A 22,882-nucleotide genomic window follows, 5' to 3' on the forward strand; every position below is an offset into this window, starting at 1 on the left:
GCTGTACAGTGTGGGTCACTCCTTCCCTGGCTGGTTGTGCTTTTCAATGCGGAGTTTGGTGACACATTGCTCGGTTCTCTGATGATTCTTAACCCGTCTTGATGTCCTTTACAGGTGGGAGTTCTGAGGATGGATTTTCTGCCATCAAGATGACGGCACTGGGGAGACCGCAGTTCCTGGTAGGATTCTAGTCATGTTTGTAACAATTGGAGGACTCGGACCCAAAGTTGATTGTCTGATCCGGAATAACTTGTTGGGGGACAGACGATGAGTCATCCAACTTGAAGAATATCCCTCTGAATTGTAACAGATGTGTTAGCAATAAAGCTGATGGAATGAGCTGGAGTGCTGGTTTAAGCTCTGGGGGATGGGGGGGGGGGGCATTGTCTATCTCCTTGTGCTTTTAATATTCATTTTCAAGCCTGACCGTTTATTCCATGACTGGATTTGTCTCTCACACAAGAATGAGTGGGTGTATTCCACTCCACCTTGGTTTAATGTGCCTGACTCAACATTGAACTGTAAGTGTTGGAAAAACCCAACAGCCCTGGAACCACCTGTGGCATTCCCTCCTTCAGCTGGTGGGTTAGGGAATGGCTGCTTGATCTCGGACCGCCCTGGTTTGTGGGGGGGAGTGAGGGGTGGGACGAGTTGCAGGGGGGATGTGAGATTGAACCTGGTGTTCTGTCAGCCCTCTGCAAGCCTTGTGCTTTTTCTCCCGTCTTTGTAGCTCCAGTTCTCTGAGGTCCTGGTGAAGTGGCGCAGTTTCTTTCGCCGTCTTGCTGCTGAGCAGGGGCAGGGTGGTCTGGCTGCTGTGGACACAAAGCTGGATATGGAGAGACTGCAGGTGAGTGCGTGGATGGCTGCTTGGTGGAGCATTTGGGCATGGCTGGGGCGGAGAAAGGGGCAAATAGCATATTATCAGCCATACTGTGCTGCAGTGCCAACTTGCTCAGACCACGACTTGTCTTCATCATACTAACATCAGTGCACAACTTTCGACATTGCCGTTATCTTTGTTATTCCTGGGGCCTGAGTTGGTGCAAACCAAGTGGGTGGTTCGAAGTTTCAGCCAGAGGCTGGACCTGCCAGGTGTCTGTCCCTTGTTCCTCTCCACCAACCTGCTTCTATTGTTACATCATTAACACAATCGGCACGGTGGCACAGTGGTTAGCACTGCTGCCTCACAGCGTCAGCGACCCGGGTTCAATTCCAGCCTCGGGTGGAATTGAACCTGGCGTTGGCACGTTCTCCCCGTGTCTGTGTGCATTTCCCTCGGGTACTCCGATTTCCTCCCACAGTCCAGAGATGTGCAGGTTAGGTGGATTGGCCATGCTAAATTGCCCCTTAACGTCCAAAGATGTGCAGGTTAACTGATGTTATGGGGGGGGGGGGGGGCAGGGGAGTGGGTGGGCTCGTGGGCCTGGGTGACGTGCACTTTCTAAGGGTCAGTGCAGACACGATGGGCTGAGTGGCCTCCTTCAGTGTAGGGATTCTATGGAACTACAGCGATGATATCCCTCGTCAAACAACCTGCTGTCACAGTCCATCTTGCCCAAATTGAAGGCACGGTGCCAATTTCTGATTTGGCAATAGTTAACACTGCCTTCATTTTTGTATTAAGAGTTAATCGTGTTGTTAATCCTTTTCCCCGCTGATAGGAAACATCTAGGGAGAGTGAAAATGGTCTGCTCCTGACCCCCTTTATGTAAATCCTCGTGCCAGCATTGGGAAAATCTTGGTGCTGAGGGTGGGCGAGAGGTGGCAAATCCTGACCTCGCTGCTGTTCCAGCAAATAAGGGTTCAGGGAATTTCTGGCTGCTGTTCTTGTATCGAGGAAAGGAGGCAAAGCCTTGGCCTGGTGTGGGGAATTTCTCCATTCTCCACCCTGAGTGAATGAATTTCTCCATTCTCTACATTCAAACCATTTTCTCTTTGCTTTGTGTCACAGAAGAGCTTGGCTAAACTTGGCATAGCCACCTTGGAAGAGATTACCCACTGGTTTACGAGAGAGAACATTGGACTGTCTGGGTAAGCACCTCGTTCAAGCACATTTCTGTGCATCTCACTGTGTTTACGTCTGTGGGCGCAGTTTACTGACATCCTCTGCTTTTCTGGAATGTTCTGTGCAAGTTTCATAGGCTGAGCCAGCAGTGCTGACATTAACGTTAATTACACAGCAGAGATACGAGGGAGATTCCTGGCACCCACGCAAAGGCCACTTGGGGAAGTGCGAGTTTTCAAGTGCAGGAGGAGATGTAGCGCGTGAACAAGTTTTATCAATCAGTCACATGAGGGGATCCTCCAGCGTAAAAGAGGTATCCTCCGGTATTCTGACAGGTATGGTCGAACTCTGTTAACGCGATGGTCAGTTGCCCTGTGCACGTGCGCCCTCCTAACAAACCCCCCCCCCCCCTGTTGTCGAGGGCTGCTAACCTGGCATGTAGTAATTGAAAATGTGGAGTGTCACTCCTGCAGGCAGTAAATTGCTGTTACAGATGTTTTTTTCAATTTTGTTTTAAATGTTCACTTTTTTCTATTCTTCCCCCCCATTGCTCATTCATATCTTCCTTCCCTTTCTCTTTTTCTGGTATCGAATTTGACTCTAATTTATCCAGTTTCCTTCTGTGTCATTCCTCAGTAACAGATTTAAGGAGCTGGACTGTTCTCCCCAGGGTCCAGATGCCCTGTCATCCTTATTAGCAGCTCACACTTCCAGCAACTTGTGGGACAAAGCTATTTGAGCCAAAGGATGAGGGAGGAAATTTAAATAATGAGGCATACTACGACTCCACTGCAGCAAATCCTGGGCTTTTGTGCCAAGAAGAGAAGCTCATTCTTGGACACGTTTAGTGAGCCAGTGTGTTTCCTGTTCCAGACATGCCAGCAAGGCCCTAGGTTCTGTCTGTATTGAGTTAGTTGATCTCAGCGAAGGGGATTATCAATAGTCGGAGAACCCCTGGACCAGAGAAGGGTAAAATCAGCTGCTCCTGGCTGTTGCGCAGTGAGACCTACTGGAGAGCATTGAGGGACAGGATCTACAGGCATTTAGACAGACAAGGGCTAATTAGGGAAAGTCAGCATGGCTTTGTCAGGGGAAAGTCATGTCTCACCAATTTGATTGAATTTCTTAAAGGGGTAACCAAGAAGGTAGATGAGGGCAGTGCAGTCGACGTTGTCTACATGAACTTTAGCAAGGCCTTTGGCAAGGTACCGCATGGTAGGTTGTTGCAAAAGGTTAAATCTCATCCAGGGTGAGGTAGCCAATTGGATACAAAATTGGCTTGGCGGCCAAAGGGTGGTTGAGGAGGGTGTTTTTTTAAACTGGAGGCCTGTGACCAGCGGTGTGCCTTAGGGATTGGTGCTGGGTCCACTGTTGTTTGTTATATATATTAATGATTTTGATGAGAATGTAGGAGGCATGGTTTGTAAGTTTGCAGATGGCACCAAGATTGGTGGCATAGTGGATAGTGAAGAAGATTATATAAGATTGCACCAGGATCTTGATCAATTGGGCAAGTGCACCGATGAATGGCAGATGGAGTTTAATTTGGATAAATGTGAGGTGATGCATTTTGGTAGATCAAATCAGGGCAGGACCTATCCAGTTAATGGTAGGGAGTTGGGGACAGTTACAGAACAAAGAGATCTAGGGGTACAGGTTCATAGCTCCTTGAAGGTGGAATCGCAGGTAGACAGGATGGTGAAGAAGGCATTCAGCATGCTAGGTTTTATTGGTCAGCATATTGAATGCAGGAGTTGGGGCGTCTTGTTGAAGTTGTACAAGACATTGGTAAGACCACACATGGAATACAGTGTTCAGTTCTGGTCACCCTATTATAGGAAGAATATTGTTAAACTAGAAAGAGTGCAGAAGAGATTTATGTGGATGCTACCAGTACTTGATGATCTGAGAAGAGGCTGGATAGGCTGGGACTTTTTTCCCATGGAGTGTAGAAGGCTTCGGGGTGATTTTATAGAGGTCTATAAAATAATGAGCATAAATAAGGTAGATACTCAACATATTTTCCCAAAGGTAGAGGAGTCTAGAACTAGAGGGCATATGTTTAAGGTACTAGCTTGGTAATAGAAACTGTGGGCGGTATGGGCAAGCTTGGCCGAAGGGCCTGTTTCCATGCTGTAAATGTCGATGACTCCACCACATTGCAAATGAGGACAGAATCCAGGGCGAATTTAATTTCCTGTGTGGCTGAATAGCCTGATGACTCACCTTGTCCAGATTCACACACTCCGTGGAATGGTTGAAGCACAGAACGAGGCCATATGGCCTGACCTGATCACGCTAGCTCTCCCCAGAGCAATTTAACTAGTCCCGCTCTCTCCTTTTCCCATAGCCCCGTCTTTTTCCTTCCCTTCAGGAGCTCATTCAATTCTCTTTTGAAAGCCACGAATGAATCCATCTCCGCCACACACTTGGACACAGCGTTTCAGATCTGCGTAAGCATTTCCTCATGTCATCTTTGGTGATTTTGCTGATCGCCATCAAATCAGCGTTGTCTTATTCCTAACCCTCCTGTCAATGGGAACCGTTTCTATCTATATTCTATATCCCCTATATTCCTATACCCCTCATTATTTTGAACACCTAGAGTCAGTTTTTACAGCACAGAAAGAGGACAATCGGCCCATTGTGTCTGTGCCAGCCATCAAGTATCTACCTACTCTAATCCCCTTCTCCAGCACTTGGTCTGTAGCCATGTATGCTATGGGGTTTCTACCCCTCTTTCAGGCAGCGAATTCAACCACCCTCTGGGTGAAAACGTTTTTCCTCACGTCCCCTCTGAACGTCCTGGACCTTACCTTAAATCTTTGATCCCCTCCGCTAAGGGGAAAAATTCCTTCATATCCACTCTACCTATACCCCTCAGAATTTAACACACTTCAATCAGGTCCCCCCTCAGCCTTCTCTGTTCCAATGAAAACAACCCCAGTTTACTCTGTCTCTATAGCTGAAACGCTCCTGCGCTCCTGCCCAGGCGAAACCTGGGGAACCTCCTCTGCACCCTCTCTAGTGCAAACACTTCGGGCTGGATTCTCCGAGTTTGGGGCTATATCTGGAGAATCTGTGGCCTTTTTAAGTGGGAAAAATCAGCGAAGCCCCAGCACCGATTCTCCGACCGGTGAGGGGTTGCAGCCACACCAGGTAAAACGCACCGACCTTCCTGATATAAACGGCTGAAGAATTGCCTGGTCCGCGGCTGCGCCATACAGCAGCACGGCTCTCGCCCGACTGTTGGCGGCGCTGGACACATTCCGCAGCCGCCACGCCGAATTCCCGACTGCTGAGACCACCCGCCTACCATGCGGGCGGGAACCTGGCGCATTGGGGGAGGGCCTTCAAGTAACGTCCTGAGGTCGTCCCAACGGTACTCGGCGTACTCATTGATGACGGTGTTTTGGAGGGGGCGGGGCATCCGAAAACAGGCACCACCCCCAATTTGGGCGTAAAAAGGATTCTCTGCCCGATCGTCGATTACAAAATCGGCATCGGGGAACGGCGAGTCCCGCCCTTCCTACTTGGAGTGTGGCGATCAGACCTGCACACAGTACTCCAGCTATGGCCTAACCAGCGTTTTCTACAGCTCCATCATAACCTCCCTGCTCTTGTATCCAAAACCTCGGCGAATAAAGGCAAGTATCCCATATGCCTTCTAACCACCTGATCTATCTGTCCCGCTGTCTTCAGAGATCTATGGACGTGCGCACCAAGGTCCCTCTGATCCTTTCTACTTCCTAGCATCCTACCATTCATTGTGTATTCCCTTGCATTGTTAATCCTCCCAAATTGCATTATTTCAAACTTTTCAGGGTTACCATTTGCCACTCTTCTGCCCTTCTAACCAGCCCATCTATATCGTGCTGTAACTTAAGACTTTCCTCCTCACTATTTATCATGCCGATAATTTCTGTGTCCCCTGCGAACTTACCGATCATACCTCCTACATTCATGTCCATTTCATTAATGTACGCTACAAACCATAAGGGACCCAGCACCGATCCCTGTGGAACACCACTGGACACAGCCTTCCGGTCACAGCCTTCCGGTCACAAAAACAACCTTCGACCATCACCCTCTGACTCCTGCCGCTGAGCCAATTTTGGATCCAATTTGTCAAATTGCTCTGGAACCCATCGGCTCTTGCCGCCTTGACCAGTCTCCCAGGCGAGACCTTGTCAAAAGCCTTACTGAAGTCCATGCAAGCTACATCAACTGCACTACCCTCATCTGCACACCTAGTCACCTCCTCGAATAATTCAAGCAAATCTGTAAGCCATGATCTCCCATTGAAAAAGCCATGCTGACTAACCTTGATGAATTCTTGCTTCCCCAAGTGGAGTTTAATTCTGCCGCTAAGAAATTTTCCAATAGTTTTCCTACCACTGAAGTTCGACTCTCTTCTCCCAGTAGAACCGCCCCACTTCTTACATATAATTGATGTTATATGACGCATATAATCCCCTGGAACCAATCTCGTAAATCTTTCCTGCACCATCTCTAAAGCCTTTGCATCCTTTCGAAAGGCTGGTGCCCAGAATTGGACACAACATTCCAGTTCAGGACGGACCGGTGTTTATAAATGTTCACCTTAACTTCCTTGCTGGTGTACTCTATGGCTCCTATTTCTAAAGCTCAAGCTATTGTATGCTTTATTAATAACTTTCTCAATCTGCCCTATCATCTACAATATTGTGTGCACCTATACCCTCTAATCATTCTGCTCCTGCACCCACATTATCTTTTATATTACCTCTCCCCGTTCCTCCCAAGTGTATCAACTCGCCACAAAATGTTATCTGCCACTCATGAATACTTGTTCCCTGGGTGAATTTGTAATGGCTGTTAGTATCCAAGAAATGGTATCGCTGAAACTGCATGTCTGCACGACGAGAATGAAGGAGGTTGACATGGGAGGAGGTAGCAGAAGAACTGCTGAAAATAATGAAAATGGCATCCATTTTGGATCACTGGTGCACATGTCCTGTGGGGAATTTGTCACGCGTGTGCTCACTATTTGTTTGTGTCAGGTTGCTGACGTGGGTGCATATTTTATCATAGTATTGACTTTTGTATATGTTGTTCTCCTGTTTTCAGCACTGTTGACCTGTTGGACTGGAACAATCTGATCGACAACCGCACAAAAGTTGCCAAGCTCTTTGTAGTTCCAAACCAGGTGCGGAACCGTGACTTATTACTGTGAGCAAATGTGTAGATCGGGAGGGTTGTGAGAGGCCTGTGTGGGACATTTTGTGTCAAAATGATGCCTGTGTAAATCAGGGTGGTAACCACTGCCACGTTGCTGTCTTTAGCTTAGAGCTTGGTGGATTGTTTCGCCTGAGACCAGCATCACTAATGCACTTGTCTTCCACCCTCGCCTAAGTCTGGAGATCCACACCCCAAATCACCGAGGAGGGAAGATCAGTAGTGGGAAGTTGTGCTTGGAGTCCGAGGAGATAGGAGAGGTGCTAAATGAATATATTTCGTCAGTATTCACACAGGAAATGTTGTCGAGGACAATACTGAGATTCAGGCTACTAGACTAGAAGGGCTTGAGGTTCACAAGGAGGAGGTGTTAACAATTCTGGAAAGTGTGAAAATAGATAAGTCCCCTGGGCCGGATGGGATTTATCCTAGGATTCTCTGGAAAGTTAGGGAGGAGATTGCTGAGCCTTTGGCTTTGATCTTTAAGTCATCTTTGTCTACAGGAATAGTGCCAGAAGACTGGAGGATAGCAAATGTTGTCCCCTTGTTCAAGAAGGGGAGTAGAGACAACCCCGGTAACTATAGATCAGTGAGCCTTACTTCTGTTGTGGGCAAAATCTTGGAAAGGTTTATAAGAGATAGGGTGTATAATCATCTGAAAAGGAATAATTTGATTAGACATAGTCAACACGGTTTTGTGAAGGGTAGGTCATGCCTCACAAACCTTATTGAGTTCTTTGAGAAGGTGACCAAACAGGTGGATGAGGGTAAAGCAGTTGATGTGGTGTATATGGATTTCAGTAAAGAGTTTGATAAGGTTCCCCATGGTAGGCTACTGCAGAAAATACGGAAGCATGGGATTCGGGGAGATTTAGCGGTTTGGATCAGTAATTGGCTAGCTGGAAGAAGACAAAGGGTGGTGGTTGATGGGAAGTGTTCAGACTGGAGTCCAATTCCTAGTGGTGTACCACAAGGATCTGTTTTGGGGCCACTGCTGTTTGTCATTTTTATAAATGACCTGGAGGAGGGCGTAGAAGGATGGGTGAGTAAATTTGCAGATGACACCAAAGTCGGTGAAGTTGTGGACAGTGCGGAAGGATGTCACAAGTTACAGAGGGACATAGATAAACTGCAGTGCGGGGCTGAGAGGTGGCAAATGGAGTTTAATGCAGAAAAGTGTGAGGTGATTCATTTTGGAAGGAATAACAGGAAGACAGAGTACTGGGCTAATGGTAAGATTCTTGGCAGTGTGGATGAGCAGAGAGATCTCGGTGTCCATGTGCATAGATCCCTAAAAGTTGCCACTCTGGTTGAGAGGGTTGTTAAGAAGGCGTACGGTGTGTTATCTTTCATTGGTAGAGGGATTGAGTTTCGGAGCCATGAGGTCATGTTGCAGCTGTATAGAACTCTGGTGCGGCCGCATTTGGAGTAGCGTGCAATTCTGGTTGCCGCATTATAGGAAGGATGTGGAAGCATTGGAAAGGGTGCAGAGGAGATTTACCAGAATGTTGCCTGGTATGGAGGGAAGATCTTATGAGGAAAGGCTGAGGGACTTGAGGCTGCTTTCGTTAGAGAGAAGGTTAAGAGGTGACTTAATTGAGGCATACAAGAGGATTAGAGGACTGGATAGGGTGGACAGTGAGAGCCTTTTTCCTCGGATGGTGATGTCTAGCACGAGGGGACATAGCTTCAAATTGAGGGGAGATAGATATGAGACAGATGTCTGAGGTAGGTTCTTTACTCCGAGAGTAGTAGGGGCGTGGAATGCCCTGCCTGCAACAGTAGTGGACTCGCCAACACTAAGGGCATTCAAATGGTCATTGGATAGACATATGGATGATAAGGGAATAGTGTAGATGGGCTTTAGAGTGGTTTCACAGGTCGGCGCAACATCGAGGGCTGAAGGGCCTGTACTGTGCTGTTATGTTCTATGTTCTAACTGAAGTGGTGCCTCACACTTGCAATGTGTGCCACAGTGCTCACCACCCCAGTTCACCTGGCAGCAGTCAGAATGGCCCACAGGAAGTGAAGGAAAACCGAAATCTGGTTCCAGTTGTTTAACACCTTGTCTGTAAAGAATGAATGAAGGAATTGCTTCCTCCAGGGTTGCTTAACTAATCCAGTGTCGGCTTTGGATCTCCTTTCAGTCAATAGTGGAACCGATCCCTGCCGAGAGCCGGCACAGGTTCCATGTGAGCAGAATTTCCTGCTCTAGTATTCTCCCAGATTCCACAACCCTTCTGAAGGTGAGAGGGTAAGACCCCTCAGACCCTCTCCCACTCCAGAATTTTAAAGGTCATAATTTGAAGGGGCACAGGTCCAAGCAGAATGAGGTAACTATTCCAAATTTCTAGTCCTCTGGATGTTGTTAAGAGTCTTTTTCTACCTCAAGCCCCATGAGTTTTAGAAACTCTTGTATCTTGATGAGGCGTGATCTTTCCTTGACGCCTTTCTTCCTGTTTTTTTTTTAACCAAGCTGTACTGCATGTTTTTGATTTGAAGTTCTTTATTTTTTGTCCCCCATGTTGCTTGCTGGAAGATTTTGACTTAATGGACAGCAATATCTATCCTCTACATACAGGTTAAGCTCCATCTGTTTTTCTTCACCATTGTTCAGTGAGATGTGAAGTGAAGCTTCCTATTGCATCACAGAGTCACCAAATGTTTACAATACAGAAGGAGGCCATTTGACCCTGATCGTACCTGTGCTGGCCACCAATCACCGATCTATTCTAATCTTGTTTTCCAGCACTTGGTCCGTAGCCTTGGATGCTATGGATTTTCAAATGCTCATCGAAATGCTTAAGTTCTGAAGGTTTCTGCCTCTACCACCCTTTCAGGCAGTGAGTTTCAAATTCCCACTATCACCTGAGTGCAAAAGGTTTTTCTCATATCCCCACTAAATCTCCTGCGCATTGCTGTAAATCTATGCCTCCTAGTTATTGACCCCAACTAAGGGCAAATTATTTCCTATCTACCCTATCTACTACCCTGAGGTAGTATGGGTTGAAGTCAGAAATAGGAAAGGAGCAGTCACCTTGTTAGGAGTTTTCTATAGGCCCCCCAATAGTAGCAGAGATGTGGAGGAACAGATTGGGAAACAGATTTTGGAAAGGTGCAGAAGTCACAGGGTAGTAGTCATGGGTGACTTTAACTTCCCAAATATTGAGTGGAAACTCTTTAGATCAAATAGTTTGGATGGGGTGGTGTTTGTGCAGCGTGTCCAGGAAGCTTTTCTAACACAGTATGTAGATTGTCCGACCAGAGGAGGGGCAATATTGGATTTAGTACTTGGCAATGAACCAGCAAGTGATAGATTTGTTAGTGGGAGAGCATTTTGGAGATATTGACCACAATTCTGTGACTTTCACTTTAGTAATGGAGAGGGATAGGTGCGTGCAACAGGGCAAGGTTTACAATTGGGGGAAGGGTAAATACGATGTTGTCAGACAAGAATTGAAGTGCATAAGTTGGGAACATAGGCTGTCAGGAAAGGACACAAGTGAAATGTGGAACTTGTTCAAGGAACAGGTACTACATGTCCTTGATATGTATGTCCCTGTCAGGCAGGGAAGAGATGGTCGAGTGAGGGAACCATGGTTGACAAGAGAGGTTGAATGTCTTGTTAAGAGGAAGAAGGAGACTTCTGTAAGGCTGAGGAAACAAGGTTCAGACAGGGCGTTGGAGGGATACAAGATAGCCAGGAGGGAACTGAAGACCGGGATTAGGAGAGCTAAGAGAGGGCATGAACAATCTTTGGCTGGTAGGATCAAGGAAAACCCCAAGGCCTTTTACACATATGTGAGAAATATGAGAATGACTAGAGCGAGGGTAGGTCCGATCAAGGACAGTAGTGGGAGATTGTGTATTGAGTCTGAAGAGATGGGAGAGGTCTTGAACGAGTAATTTTCTTCTGTATTTACAAATGAGAGGGGCCATATTGTTGGAGAGGACAGTGTGAAACAGGCTGGTAAGCTCGAGGAAATACTTGTTAGGAAGGAAGATGTGTTGGGCATTTTGAGAAACTTGAGGATAGACCAGTCCCCCGGGCCTGACGAGATATATCCAAGGATTCTATGGGAAGCAAGAACTGAAATTGCAGAGCCGTTGGCAATGATCTTTTCGTCCTCACTGTCAACAGGGGTGGTACCAGGGGATTGGAGAGTGGCGAATGTCGTGCCCTTGTTCAAAAAAGGGACGAGGGATAACCCTGGGAATTACAGGCCAGTTAGGCTTACTTCGGTGGTAGGCAAAGTAATGGAAAGGGTACTGAAGGATAGGATTTCTGAGCATCTGGAAAGACATTGCTTGATTAGGGATAGTCAGCACGGATTTGTGAGGGGTAGGTCTTGCCTTACAAGTCTTATTGAATTCTTAGAGGAGGTGACCAAGCATGTGGATGAAGGTAAAGCAGTGGATGTAGTGTAGATGGATTTTAGTAAGGCATTTGATAAGGTTCCCCATGGTAGGCTTCTGCAGAAAGTAAGGAGGCATGGGATAGTGGGAAATTTGGCCAGTTGGATAACGAACTGGCTAACCGATAGAAGTCAGAGAGTGGTGGTGGATGGCAAATATTCAGCCTGGAGCCCAGTTACCAGTGGCGTACCGCAGGGATCAGTTCTGGGTCCTCTGCTGTTTGTGATTTTCATTAATGACTTGGATGAGGGAGTTGAAGGATGGGCCAGTAAATTTGCAGATGATACGAAGATTGGTGGAGTTGTGGATAGTAAGGAGGGCTGTTGTCGGCTGCAAAGAGACATAGATAGGATGCAGAGCTGGGCTGAGAAGTGGCAGATGGAGTTTAACCCTGAAAAGTGTGAGGTTGTCCATTTTGGAAGGACAAATATGAATGCGGAATACAGGGTTAACGGTAGAGTTCTTGGCAATGTGGAGGAGCAGAGAGACCTTGGGGTCTATGTTCATACATCTTTGAAAGTTGCCACTCAAGTGGATAGAGCTGTGAAGAAGGCCTATGGTGTGCTCGCGTTCATTAACAGAGGGATTGAATTTAAGAGCCGTGAGGTGATGATGCAACTGTACAAAACTTTGGTAAGGCCACATTTGGAGTACTGTGTACAGTTCTGGTCGCCTCATTTTAGGAAGGATGTGGAAGCTTTGGAAAAGGTGCAAAGGAGATTTACCAGGATGTTGCCTGGAATGGAGAGTAGGTCTTACGAGGAAAGGTTGAGGGTGCTAGGCCTTTTCTCATTAGAACGGTGAAGGATGAGGGGCGACTTGATCGAGGTTTATAAGATGATCAGGGGAATAGATAGAGCAAACAGTCAGAGACTTTTTCCCCGGGTGGAACAAACCATTACAAGGGGACATAAATTTAAGGTGAAAGGTGGAAAATATAGGAGGGATATCAGAGGTAGGTTCTTTACCCAGAGAGTAGTGGGGGCATGGAATGCACTGCCTGTGGAAGTAGTTGAGTCGGAAACATTAGGGACCTTCAAGCAGCTATTGGATAGGTACATGGATTATGGTAAAATTATATAGTGTAGATTAATTTGTTCTTAAGGGCAGCACGGTAGCATTGTGGAAAGCACAATTGCTTCACAGCTCCAGGGTCCCAGGTTCGATTCCAGCTTGGGTCACTGTCTGTGCGGAGTCTGCACATCCTCCCCGTGTCTGCGTGGGTTTCCTCCGGGTGCTCCGGTTTCCTCCCACAGACCAACGATGTGCAGGTTAGGTGGATTGGCCATGGTAAATTGCCCTTAGTGTCCAAAATTGCCCTTGGTGTTGGGTGGAGGTGTTGAGTTTGGGTAGGGTGCTCTTTACAAGAGCCGGTGCAGACTCAAATAGCCGAATGGCCTCCTTCTGCACTGTAAATTCAATGATAATCTATGATTAATCTAGGACAAAGGTTCGGCACAACATCGTGGGCCGAAGGGCCTGTTCTGTGCTGTATTTTCTATGTTCTATGTTCTATTGTCACAACGCCCTGGGCTAGTGCAAGGTCAATTCCTGCCCTCCTTGACCCGGAGTCGCAACACAGATAAAATTAGATTTTATTTTAAATACCCGAGGTTCTTGGCTGAGCCCAATAAACTGCAGTCCCCAGGTTTGTAACCTTAACACAAGCAACTTTATATTAGCTGCAGTATTATAATTAAACTGACATAAAAACGTAGCTGACTATCTACTACCCCGTTTCCAAAGCCCCTGCCTTTACTTCTTCCATATATACGTGTGTGTATATCTGCACTTCCTTCTAGGCTTGAGATGGTTTTCTCTGGCAAGGTTGTCTACTTTCTCTGTAGATTCAGGATCATTTCATGTTTACAGCATAATGTGCCAGGCACTCCCACGGTTTTTTGACAAAAATAAAGCAGTTAAGTCACTTCGTCAAGCGAGAGAGGTCTTCTTCCAAGGTCTAATCACTTCTGCCCAGTTCTCGGAAAGCATCAGCAGAACCGATTAGTTACTGTTGTCAGGCAGAACACTGTCCCTAGCCAACCAATCGAACCAACTGCCTCCAAAGCTGTTTCCTAAGACTCTCCAAGGTGCAAAACCTAGGAACACGCTGTCCTGGCAAGCACTCTTCTGCTTAAAGATACATTACGATTATGTGTCCACAGACCATAAATAATAAAATGAAAGAACTGGGAACAAAATAAATAAAAGGAAGGACTCTTCCACCTATCTATGTCCTCCATAATTTTGCACACCTCAATCAGGTCTCTCTCAACCTCCTCTGCCGTAAGGAGAACAACCCCAGCCTAACCAGCCTCTCTTCATAGCTGAAATGCGCCAGCCCAGCAACATCCTGGTGAATCTCTTCTGCAATCACATCTTTGCCATCGTGTGGTGACCAGAATTGCACGCAGTACTCAAGATGTGGTCCAACGAGCGTTTTATACAGCTCCATCATAACCTTCTATTCTATGCCTCGTCTAATAAAGGAAAGTATCCCATATGCCTATTTAACCGCCATTTCTACCTGTCCTGCTGACTTCCGAGATCTATAGGCATGCACCCTAAGGTCCCTCTGTCCTCTGTACTTCCTAGCATCCTACCCGTTCATTGTGTATTCCCTTGCCTTGTTGGTCCTCTCAAAATGCATCCCCGTACACTTTTCAGGGTTAAATTCTATTTGCCACTGTTCTGCCATCTGATCAGCCTCTCTCTATCGGCCTGTAATCTGAAGCTTCCCTCCTCAGTATTTACACCAGCAATTTTTTTGTCATCTGCAAATTTGCTGATCATAACCCCCCACATTAATTGCCACCTAGATCATTTATTGTACACTACGACTAGCACCAATCCCTGCGGTACACCACTGGAGGTTACAGCCTTTTGAGGTCTTGCTTTTCAATCTGCTACCTAGCTCCCTAGAATTCTTGCTGCAGAACCTCATCCCTCTTTCTACCAATCTGAATCACGCTCTCCAACTGTTGACCCTCCTTCGGAGTAGCAGCCTTCACCCTGGCACCAGCGAGGCAACACAGCACCCTGGAGTCACATCTGTGGCAGCAGTAACGCCTGACTGCACGCCTCGCTATTTAGGTTCTTAAGCTTGGGAATGCCGTCTCTATCTTCCTCTTCTTTTTACACTCTCCTTTACATTAAAAAAATCCTCCTTTGACCAAGCGTTTGACCGCCTGGCCCAAACTAACCTATCTTTGACTCCATGGCAATTCTTTTTCGCGAACCCCTGTGCAGCATCTTGGGATGTGTTGCAACATTAAAGGCGCTATATTAAATACAAGTTATTTTCGTGTGCAGTTGCTGCAGGCATCTTGCGATTGTTTTAACCTGCACATCCGAGCCAAGAAACGGCTGTGACGATTGGAGTAACGGCTGGTTGTAATTTCCTTGCAGGCGGGTGAGATTGAACCACTTCTCCTCCAGTTCACCGAGGAGGAGGAGCTGCAGATGAAAAGGATGCTGCAGAGAATGGATGTCCTGGCAAAGGTAAGAGAGTTCAAAGAGCACAGGGAGTTCCGCTGGGAAGTGTTTTAACGGTGTGGCAGGGGCGCTCGGATCATCTAAACCGCAATGGCCATGTTTCCCAGCCTCCTGTATTTCTCCCACACAAATGTTCTCTACTTAGACCCTCGTTTGTGTTCAAGTCAGTAAGCCAGTGACCACAATTTGTATGAATTTAGATGCCGACTTCAAGATGAAGCAGCCAAAGACATGGCTTTGTATGACGACCTCCGGTGCAGTTCGCGTTTTATTTGTGCTGCGGGGAAGCATGGAGATGTTCCAGCCCCTTGCGATTCGGGGTGAAAATAATCATGTATTGACATTCTCGCTCTCCACAGGAAGCCTTGAAGAAGAGGGTCCGCCTCATGATCGATGCCGAGCAGACCTATTTCCAACCGGCTATCAGCAGACTGACCCTGGAGATGCAGCGGAAATTCAACATCGAGAAGCCCGTCATCTTCAATACCTACCAGTGCTACCTGAAGGTAAGGCAGTGGGCGGGAGAGGTGGGGAGATTTTGGGGGGGTGGGTGGTGCATGCAGGTAAGGAGGAGGAGAAGGATGATCTTTAGGACAGAGTGAACCTCATTTAATGCCTCAGCCAAAAGATGGCATGTCTAACAGTGAAGCCGTCCCTCAATACGGCACAGAAGTGCCATCCGAGATTATGTGCTTGAGTCATGAAATGGGACTAGAGCTCTAAGCTGTTTGCTCCTTCCAAGTATGCTACCAACTGAGACCTCACCTAGGAAGCGAGATAAGGAGTTCAAATGGAGGTCTGAGCACCCCAGAGGATTGCAGAGTGTCCAGTAGCAGAGTAAGGGGCGGGGGAACGTGAACCAAGCTTTGAACCAACCAATTTGACACTGGCTGATTCTGTCACTGAACTGCATTCCTAAGGCTTCACCAAAGCTGTACTGATTGTTTTCCATTTCCTTTCTATCCCCCCAGGATGCTTATGATAATGTAACTATGGACGTGGAACTGTCCCGCCGCGAAAACTGGTACTTTGGAGCAAAGCTGGTGAGGGGTGCATACATGGCCCAGGAAAGAAAACGGGCCAAGGAGATTGGATACCAGGATCCCATCAACAAAACCTATGAAGACACGAATGCCGTGTATCACCGGTAGGGATCCTTTCTGTTACTGTGCAAGAGGAATGAAGCAAGCTCGTTTATGCCCCTGCAGTGAGAGGAGTTTCTGTCTATCTCTACATTGATGAGAGGGGCTCCTTGCAGTTGCATAGGAAGATCACCATAATTGCACTAGTTGACGGGAAGGAATGTTAATAATTATACAAGTCTTGGGAAGTTTCTGCAGATGAATGTTACACACGTCTTGGTTCAACAGCAAGGAGTATTTTGACTATTGCTTGGAGGAACTGTGGCCTGTTTAAGACAGGTTACCTGGCACTGCCAAGTCTTATGGCTTGGTTGTGGATTAACCAACTAGTCATGTCATGTTAAAGAAAATGCGCGCACTCACTCGTGCGCATTCACTCTCGTGCGCATTCACACTCTCACACACAGCAATTCAATGATATGGTAGAATGCAGGAGAAGGACTTCCTCCAAGGTTGCTGCTGCCTTTTTAAAACACTTTTTTTTTCGAGTACCCAATTATTTTTTTCCCCCCAATTAAGGGGGCAATTTAGCATGTTAAATCCACCTACCCTGCACCTCTTTGGGTTGTGGGAGTGCGACCCACGCAGGCAGGGGGGAGAATGTGCAAACTCCACACGGACAGGGGGCCGGGATCGAACGGATCCTCAGCGCCGTGAGGCAGCAGTGCTAACCACTGTACCACCGTGTCGCTCATGCTGCTGCCATTCAATGAAGTCGCCGTGCAGTTTGGTTACACCTGTGAGTTACTGTGTTGTCCTTGTACCTGATGGGCGGGTGTGGGATACTGGAGTTTCTGACCTTCTGCTGTTGTCATTTCAGGTGCTTGGATTACATCCTGGATGAAATCAAAGTGAATAGGAAAGCCAACGTAATGGTGGCCTCGCACAATGAGAAATCCGTTGCATATACACTGCGCAGGTAATGGGGGAATGCTTGACCATGGCACCGTTTTGGGTGCTGAATTGTGATTCTGGGATAAGGAATTCTGGGATAATGTGGTTACGTTAAAGAAGGGGGAATCCTGCCTTGATGTCTTGGATCGTGTGATATCAGTCGTGTCCTTGAGCCTGGCTGTGGAATCCATAATCAAGGTGTTAATGAACAGAGGGGATCTGTTGAGATTGTGACCTGATTGATTAGACATCCCACTGTCCCTACTGCTTCTGCAGGAAGTAAATCTAACCTCAAGATGTGCCCGTTTGAATTTCTATTAATTACTTACTAACTACTGTTCTTTTCCTCACAGAATGCACGAACTTGGACTACATCCGTCTTCTAAGAAAATCTACTTTGGCCAATTGCTGGGCATGTCTGATCAGATCAGCTTCCCCCTTGGTATGTGAACGAGAAATAAATGATACGAAATTAACGGCTGGGTAACAGAACCTCACAGTCAATCCAGCGTCCAGGTACGCTCCCCGCCAGGAACATTACTCAGGTGTGGGGTGTTCCTTTTCCTGGGGATCCCAGTGTTGGATCCTAACCTCTAGTGCTTCCCACTTCCTGGGATATGTTCCAGAAATGGTAATCCATTGAGATTATGGAAGATAATTTGTGGTGCAACCTAAAGTTTATTTCTGCTTGGAAAAATTGGGCATTGGTGTCCATAAAGGGTGCTGGGAGACATGGCTGGGTTTAACTCTCTGACGCGGTCAGGAAGCTGTAATGTTATCCAACTGGTAACTGCTGGAGCCTGTTCAGAACTCATTTAAAATTGTGGATTTTAAGAATCCCAAAGTATCTGGAATAAGGTCACTTTGGGCCTTACCAATGCTGCAGGGAGTGTTTCTCTTAAATTAACCCTCTTTTTTCTGTCTTCCACAGGCCAAGCTGGGTACCCAGTGTACAAATATGTCCCCTATGGTCCAGTGGAAGAGGTTTTGCCCTACCTGTCCAGGCGTGCACAGGAAAACAGGGGCATGGTGGCAGGAACCCAAAGGGAACGGGTACTCTTATGGAATGAGCTGAAACGCAGGATCTTGAAGGGGGACCTATTCAAAGCTGCATATTAGACGGGTGTGTGCAAGAGGAGGACCTGGCAGTCTGGATTTGGAGGTGGCCACAATGAATGGGAGAGGAGGCATGGTCTCCCCATGTTAATGCAGTCTTTCAATAGTGCCGGGGAGGGGATGCCTCCTGTCATTTGATTAAAGGAACTCTGCTTTGGGGCCAGTCTTTCCCTCAAACAAAGCTTGACACCCTTTCTCTTCTATACAATTGTTCAGCCCTTGCCTTGTAGACTGTCAACCCATCCAGAGCCTACTGGATATGTTGACGTTTTGGTAGTATAAATATTTAATTAAAAATATGGCATAAGATATTTATATACATATGGAAAAAAAATGCTGACTGGTATTAAGGAGTTGGGTGGTGGAAATTCTCCTTCTCATTTTGTGTGACTTTGATGGAAAAACCACAGGTAAATGTAGACACTGTACAAATTTCTGGGGCTGCTGCTGTTGCACTTCAAAATGTTGCGTCGGATGAGCTGGAAGCCTCTCCTGGAAGCTTCCCTCTTGCCTTCCTCTCTGACTTACAGCATAGGTTTGTTACTTGCCACATGTGTTCCTTAATGTTTTTCGTTTTAGTAGCAATGGCAGGACAAAAGTTCCCCTCCCCTAATATGTTTAGCCTGACGACTTCCATCAGTTTTGGCGAGGAGTGCTGGGCTGCTCTGCTTCGTAAATGGGTTAGACTCTGAAGCTTTCACACATCTAATGGCCGAGGCAGACAAAGCACACGTGCTTATGTCTGTTTCCGCAGCTAGTTTTACATGGAGCAGGTCGCTGCCCTGTCACCAAAGACTATAGCTTGAGGGGCACCACTCCATGTAAAGCATGACTGACCAGGAGACACTCTGTACCTGCTCTTGCCATCTGCCATTGGCATATTGGAAGGATTTACAGGTTGATACTCCACCTGTGTTTGGCCAAGTTATGAACACACTTCCCATAGCCATCAAGTCCTGGAGTGGGACTCGAACCCGGATCTTCTGTCTCAGGGGCAGGGACGTTACCCACTGTGCCACAATACCTTTTTTTTTTGCCGAAGGACTGGTAAACTGTTTAATGCACACACAGCTAACCTGCAGAGAAGCTATCCTTTTGTTTAGTTACAGAGCCAACTTGCTCCATTTTTGGTGAATGGGTGGCGAGATGCAGGTTAGTTCCGTGCGCATTAAACAGTTAAGTGGAAAAATCAACCATTTCCCTTTAAAGTAAGGTGTTGGAGGCTGCCTAAAATACTGCAAAGTGCTTTTAGTAAGATCGGCCCAGCAGGTTTAGAGAGCGTACACCACATGGATAATATTCAAATAAACGCTGGCCGTCACCCTTTTGTGTGTGACGGAGTGTCTCACCTTCGGAGGCCATATTACAGATTACAACAAAACGATGGCAGATGTTTTGGTGACTTATGTGACAATGGAATAATATTAGTGGCGAAAAGCTCCACTCATTCGGAGAACTTGTCCCATCAGCCACTCACATATGTAAAGGATAATTCCTGCTATACCATTCCATCATGCATTTCAAGGAAGAATTTCATTGTCGGCAGTAGAGAGAAGAGGGTCTGAGGCGGGGTTGCGGGACGTAAGCCTAATCACTATAGGCAGTGGTTCGTAAATATTTTTGGTTGAAGGACTCTACTTCAAATGGATCAGTAAGCCCAGGCCTTACTATCTAACAGGTTGGGTATCCAACATGCCTACATACAATTGACAGTGCAACAGGAGGCTATTCAGGCCATCGAGTCTACATTGGCCCTTGAAAGAGCCCATGCCTCCGCCCTAACCCCATAACGCAGTAACCCCACCTAACCTTTGAGAGAGAATATAGTGCTCTTTTTTAAATATAAATTTAGAGTACCCAATTCATTTTTTCCAATTAACAGGTAGTTTAGCGTGGCTAATCCCCCTAACCTGCACATCTTTGGACTGTGGGAAGAAACAGGAGCACCCGGTGGAAGCCCACGCAGACATGGGGAGAACGTGCAAACTCCACACACACAGTCACGCCAGGCCGTAATTAAACCCGGGCCCCTGGAGCTGTGAGGTAGCAGTGCTAACCACTGTGCCGCCCAAAATTGTCAGCTTGCATCATGAAATGTCGAACATATATGTAGAAACGCACCGCTGAGATTTGAACTCTGGATCTCCTGTTTACAAGACAGGCGCTTTCACCAACTAACATCCAGCCCCCTCTATGTTGGATTCTGAATTTTTGGATGATCCACCATTAGAATTGGGCTGTTTTGATGGAGGTTCAAGGTTGCTTGTCAGAATCTCACCCCTGTTCCTGGATTTGGGAGAAAAGAAATGGATCCCAGTTGGAAGGCATTAATGGCGCCTGCTCCTGGAGCCAGGAGTTATTTTCAAACATTGCCAAATGAGTCTGCTAATCAGGGAATTCCGACAATGTAGAGGGAGGCCATTTAGCCCATTGAGTCTGCACTGACCCTCAAAGAGCACTATATCACAGCATGGTGGCACAGTGGTTAGCATTGGTGCCTCACTGCTCCGAGGTCCCAGGTTCGATCCCGGCTCGGGGTCACTGTCCGTGTGGAGTTTGCACATTCTCCCCGTGATGGCATGGGTTTCGCCCCCACAACTCAAATTCGTGCAGGCTAGGTGGATTGGCCACACTAAATTGCCCCTTAATTGGAAAAAATGAATTGGGTACTCTAAATTTATATTTTTTTAAAAAGAGCACTATACTCCTATCACGATAACCCCATAATTTAATCTTTGGACAGGGAGAGCATGCAGACTCTGCATAGACAGTCACCCAAGGCTGGAATCGAATACAGGTCACTGGTGCCTTGAGGCAACTGTGCTAAATGTTTTATTCTGTCGGAAATCTGTGCATAGTACATGGAACGCAGCTCCATCGCCCTAACACTGCAAACCTTTATGGAGGAGAATCCTGGCGCCGCCGCTCTGTTGATTTGGGATGGTGGGGGATTGGAAGCAATGGACCTTGGTGCTCTGTGTGCACAGCGCTTGCTGAGTCTGTCCACTGGGATTAGCCCGAGAATGGCCATTTCATTCCCGCACTCTATCCAAGAAATAGCGCCCAACTCCCCGGAGAGAAAAATGGCCAGTTTTCAACAGCCAGAATTTGGATAATGTGCCTGTATAACAGAACATGCAAGGGATGCATGAAAAGCATGTTTTTAATAATGCTATTTGGATAAACTGTCTTTTACTTTGACATTTGGTTGCAGAGGTGACCACCTTCATGTTTCTTTCCGAGCTCCTTCGGAGGTGAGACAAGCCAGTCCAATCTGTGCTGTCCATGTTGCGATCCTTTCCCTCTGGCCCACGTAGCTTGACTGCAGGCCAAGCATTCATTGGAAAGCACTTGCACGTTATTTTGTGGACCCCTTGGAAAGTCCGTAGACCCCTTGGGACCATGGTTTGAGAACCACTACCACACAGAATCACTGCTGCACTGTTGTTGACCTGGATGCTGAATTGTTGCTGTTACATGCTCCTTTGTGCCATAGGAAAGTATCTGGTGCCTTGTCCCTTTTCTTTTGTGGAGAGTATTGTCTTTGCAGATGATCACAAAAATCATGAATTGGACTGCTCCATTTGACTAGGAATTGGGAGATTTCATGTTTCTGTGACTGAAGGGAAAGAATTAACTAATGTTTGAAATATCTGCTGTCACCTGAATTATTCAATGAACAGATTGATGTTTCGGAGGACTTATTAAATGTTAATTTGAAAGGTTTGGGAATATACTGTGAGACCGGGTGAGAGAGAGACACGTGGCTCAACAACTCTGAAATAAGAGAAGCAAAATTACCTTCTGAAAATATCCGACTCTTAACCACTCGTTTTGATAAGCCTGTACTTTTGCAAGTCTGTTGCAAGTTCTTACTCATTGAAGGACTTTTATCAGTTCAGAATGTCTGTGGAACTGTTGTGAAGTTACAATTATTTTTCTTTAACATGCCCGTGGCATAGTGCCGTTAGAGGTGAAGTTTGATTACGTGTCTTGGCTGCTAATGGAACGGTGCCTAGTGTCAGCCCTACAGCGAGGGGAGATCACTCGGCCATCAGATTATTGAAACTGGAGGAAGGGAGTGATTGGTGTCTATTTGGGAAGCCTGATGGCTATGGGGTTTCTTTTAACTTTTTAACAGTTTTCCTATGCTTTTGACTGATTTATCTTTTGTGTGTTCCGGTTTTCAATAAATCTATTTGTCTATAGATTGCTTACGACGTGTTTTGTTTTTAAATGCTCAAGTTCACCAAGCGACCGACAAAACGTGCCGGACTCTTAAACTGTCTGAACAATTCAAAACCAATGGTGCAAATACACAGCAGGCCCCTTGACATTTGAAAAAAGGACACGTTTAATGTGTCCATTCTGACAACAGATACGCTGCAGAATTATTTAATTTGAACTGTGGGCTGGTGAGCGCAAATGTTTTTAAAATGCCCCAATTTGTGAGTTTTAGGGACTTTTGAAAAGCACAGCACAGCATGTCATAGAATGAGTGCGTTTGACATCATCTCCTCACCATACCCCAGGGAATGGTGTTTTCACCGTTTAGAGGACTGGGACTCTTGACTTTGACATAGGTTCTGTTGGAAGA

General features: G+C 46.6%; 1 protein-coding gene across 1 annotated transcript in view; it reads left to right on the forward strand.

Moving 5' to 3' along the window:
- Nucleotides 1-22,493, forward strand: part of LOC140401834 (proline dehydrogenase 1, mitochondrial-like) — an 81,840-nt gene extending 59,347 nt beyond the window's left edge. Inside the window, exons 5-14 of the mRNA XM_072489826.1 lie at nucleotides 115-179; nucleotides 731-847; nucleotides 1,952-2,031; nucleotides 7,115-7,193; nucleotides 15,047-15,139; nucleotides 15,493-15,639; nucleotides 16,105-16,280; nucleotides 17,096-17,194; nucleotides 17,523-17,611; nucleotides 18,101-22,493. Coding sequence (XP_072345927.1) covers nucleotides 115-179; nucleotides 731-847; nucleotides 1,952-2,031; nucleotides 7,115-7,193; nucleotides 15,047-15,139; nucleotides 15,493-15,639; nucleotides 16,105-16,280; nucleotides 17,096-17,194; nucleotides 17,523-17,611; nucleotides 18,101-18,288 — 1,133 coding nt within the window. The 3' untranslated portion in view covers nucleotides 18,289-22,493. The remainder of the gene's footprint in view (nucleotides 1-114; nucleotides 180-730; nucleotides 848-1,951; nucleotides 2,032-7,114; nucleotides 7,194-15,046; nucleotides 15,140-15,492; nucleotides 15,640-16,104; nucleotides 16,281-17,095; nucleotides 17,195-17,522; nucleotides 17,612-18,100) is intronic.
- The last annotated feature ends 389 nt before the right edge of the window (nucleotides 22,494-22,882 follow it).

Source organism: Scyliorhinus torazame, chromosome 1, assembly GCF_047496885.1.
Source record: "Scyliorhinus torazame isolate Kashiwa2021f chromosome 1, sScyTor2.1, whole genome shotgun sequence".
In the NCBI taxonomy this organism is placed as follows: domain Eukaryota; kingdom Metazoa; phylum Chordata; class Chondrichthyes; order Carcharhiniformes; family Scyliorhinidae; genus Scyliorhinus; species Scyliorhinus torazame.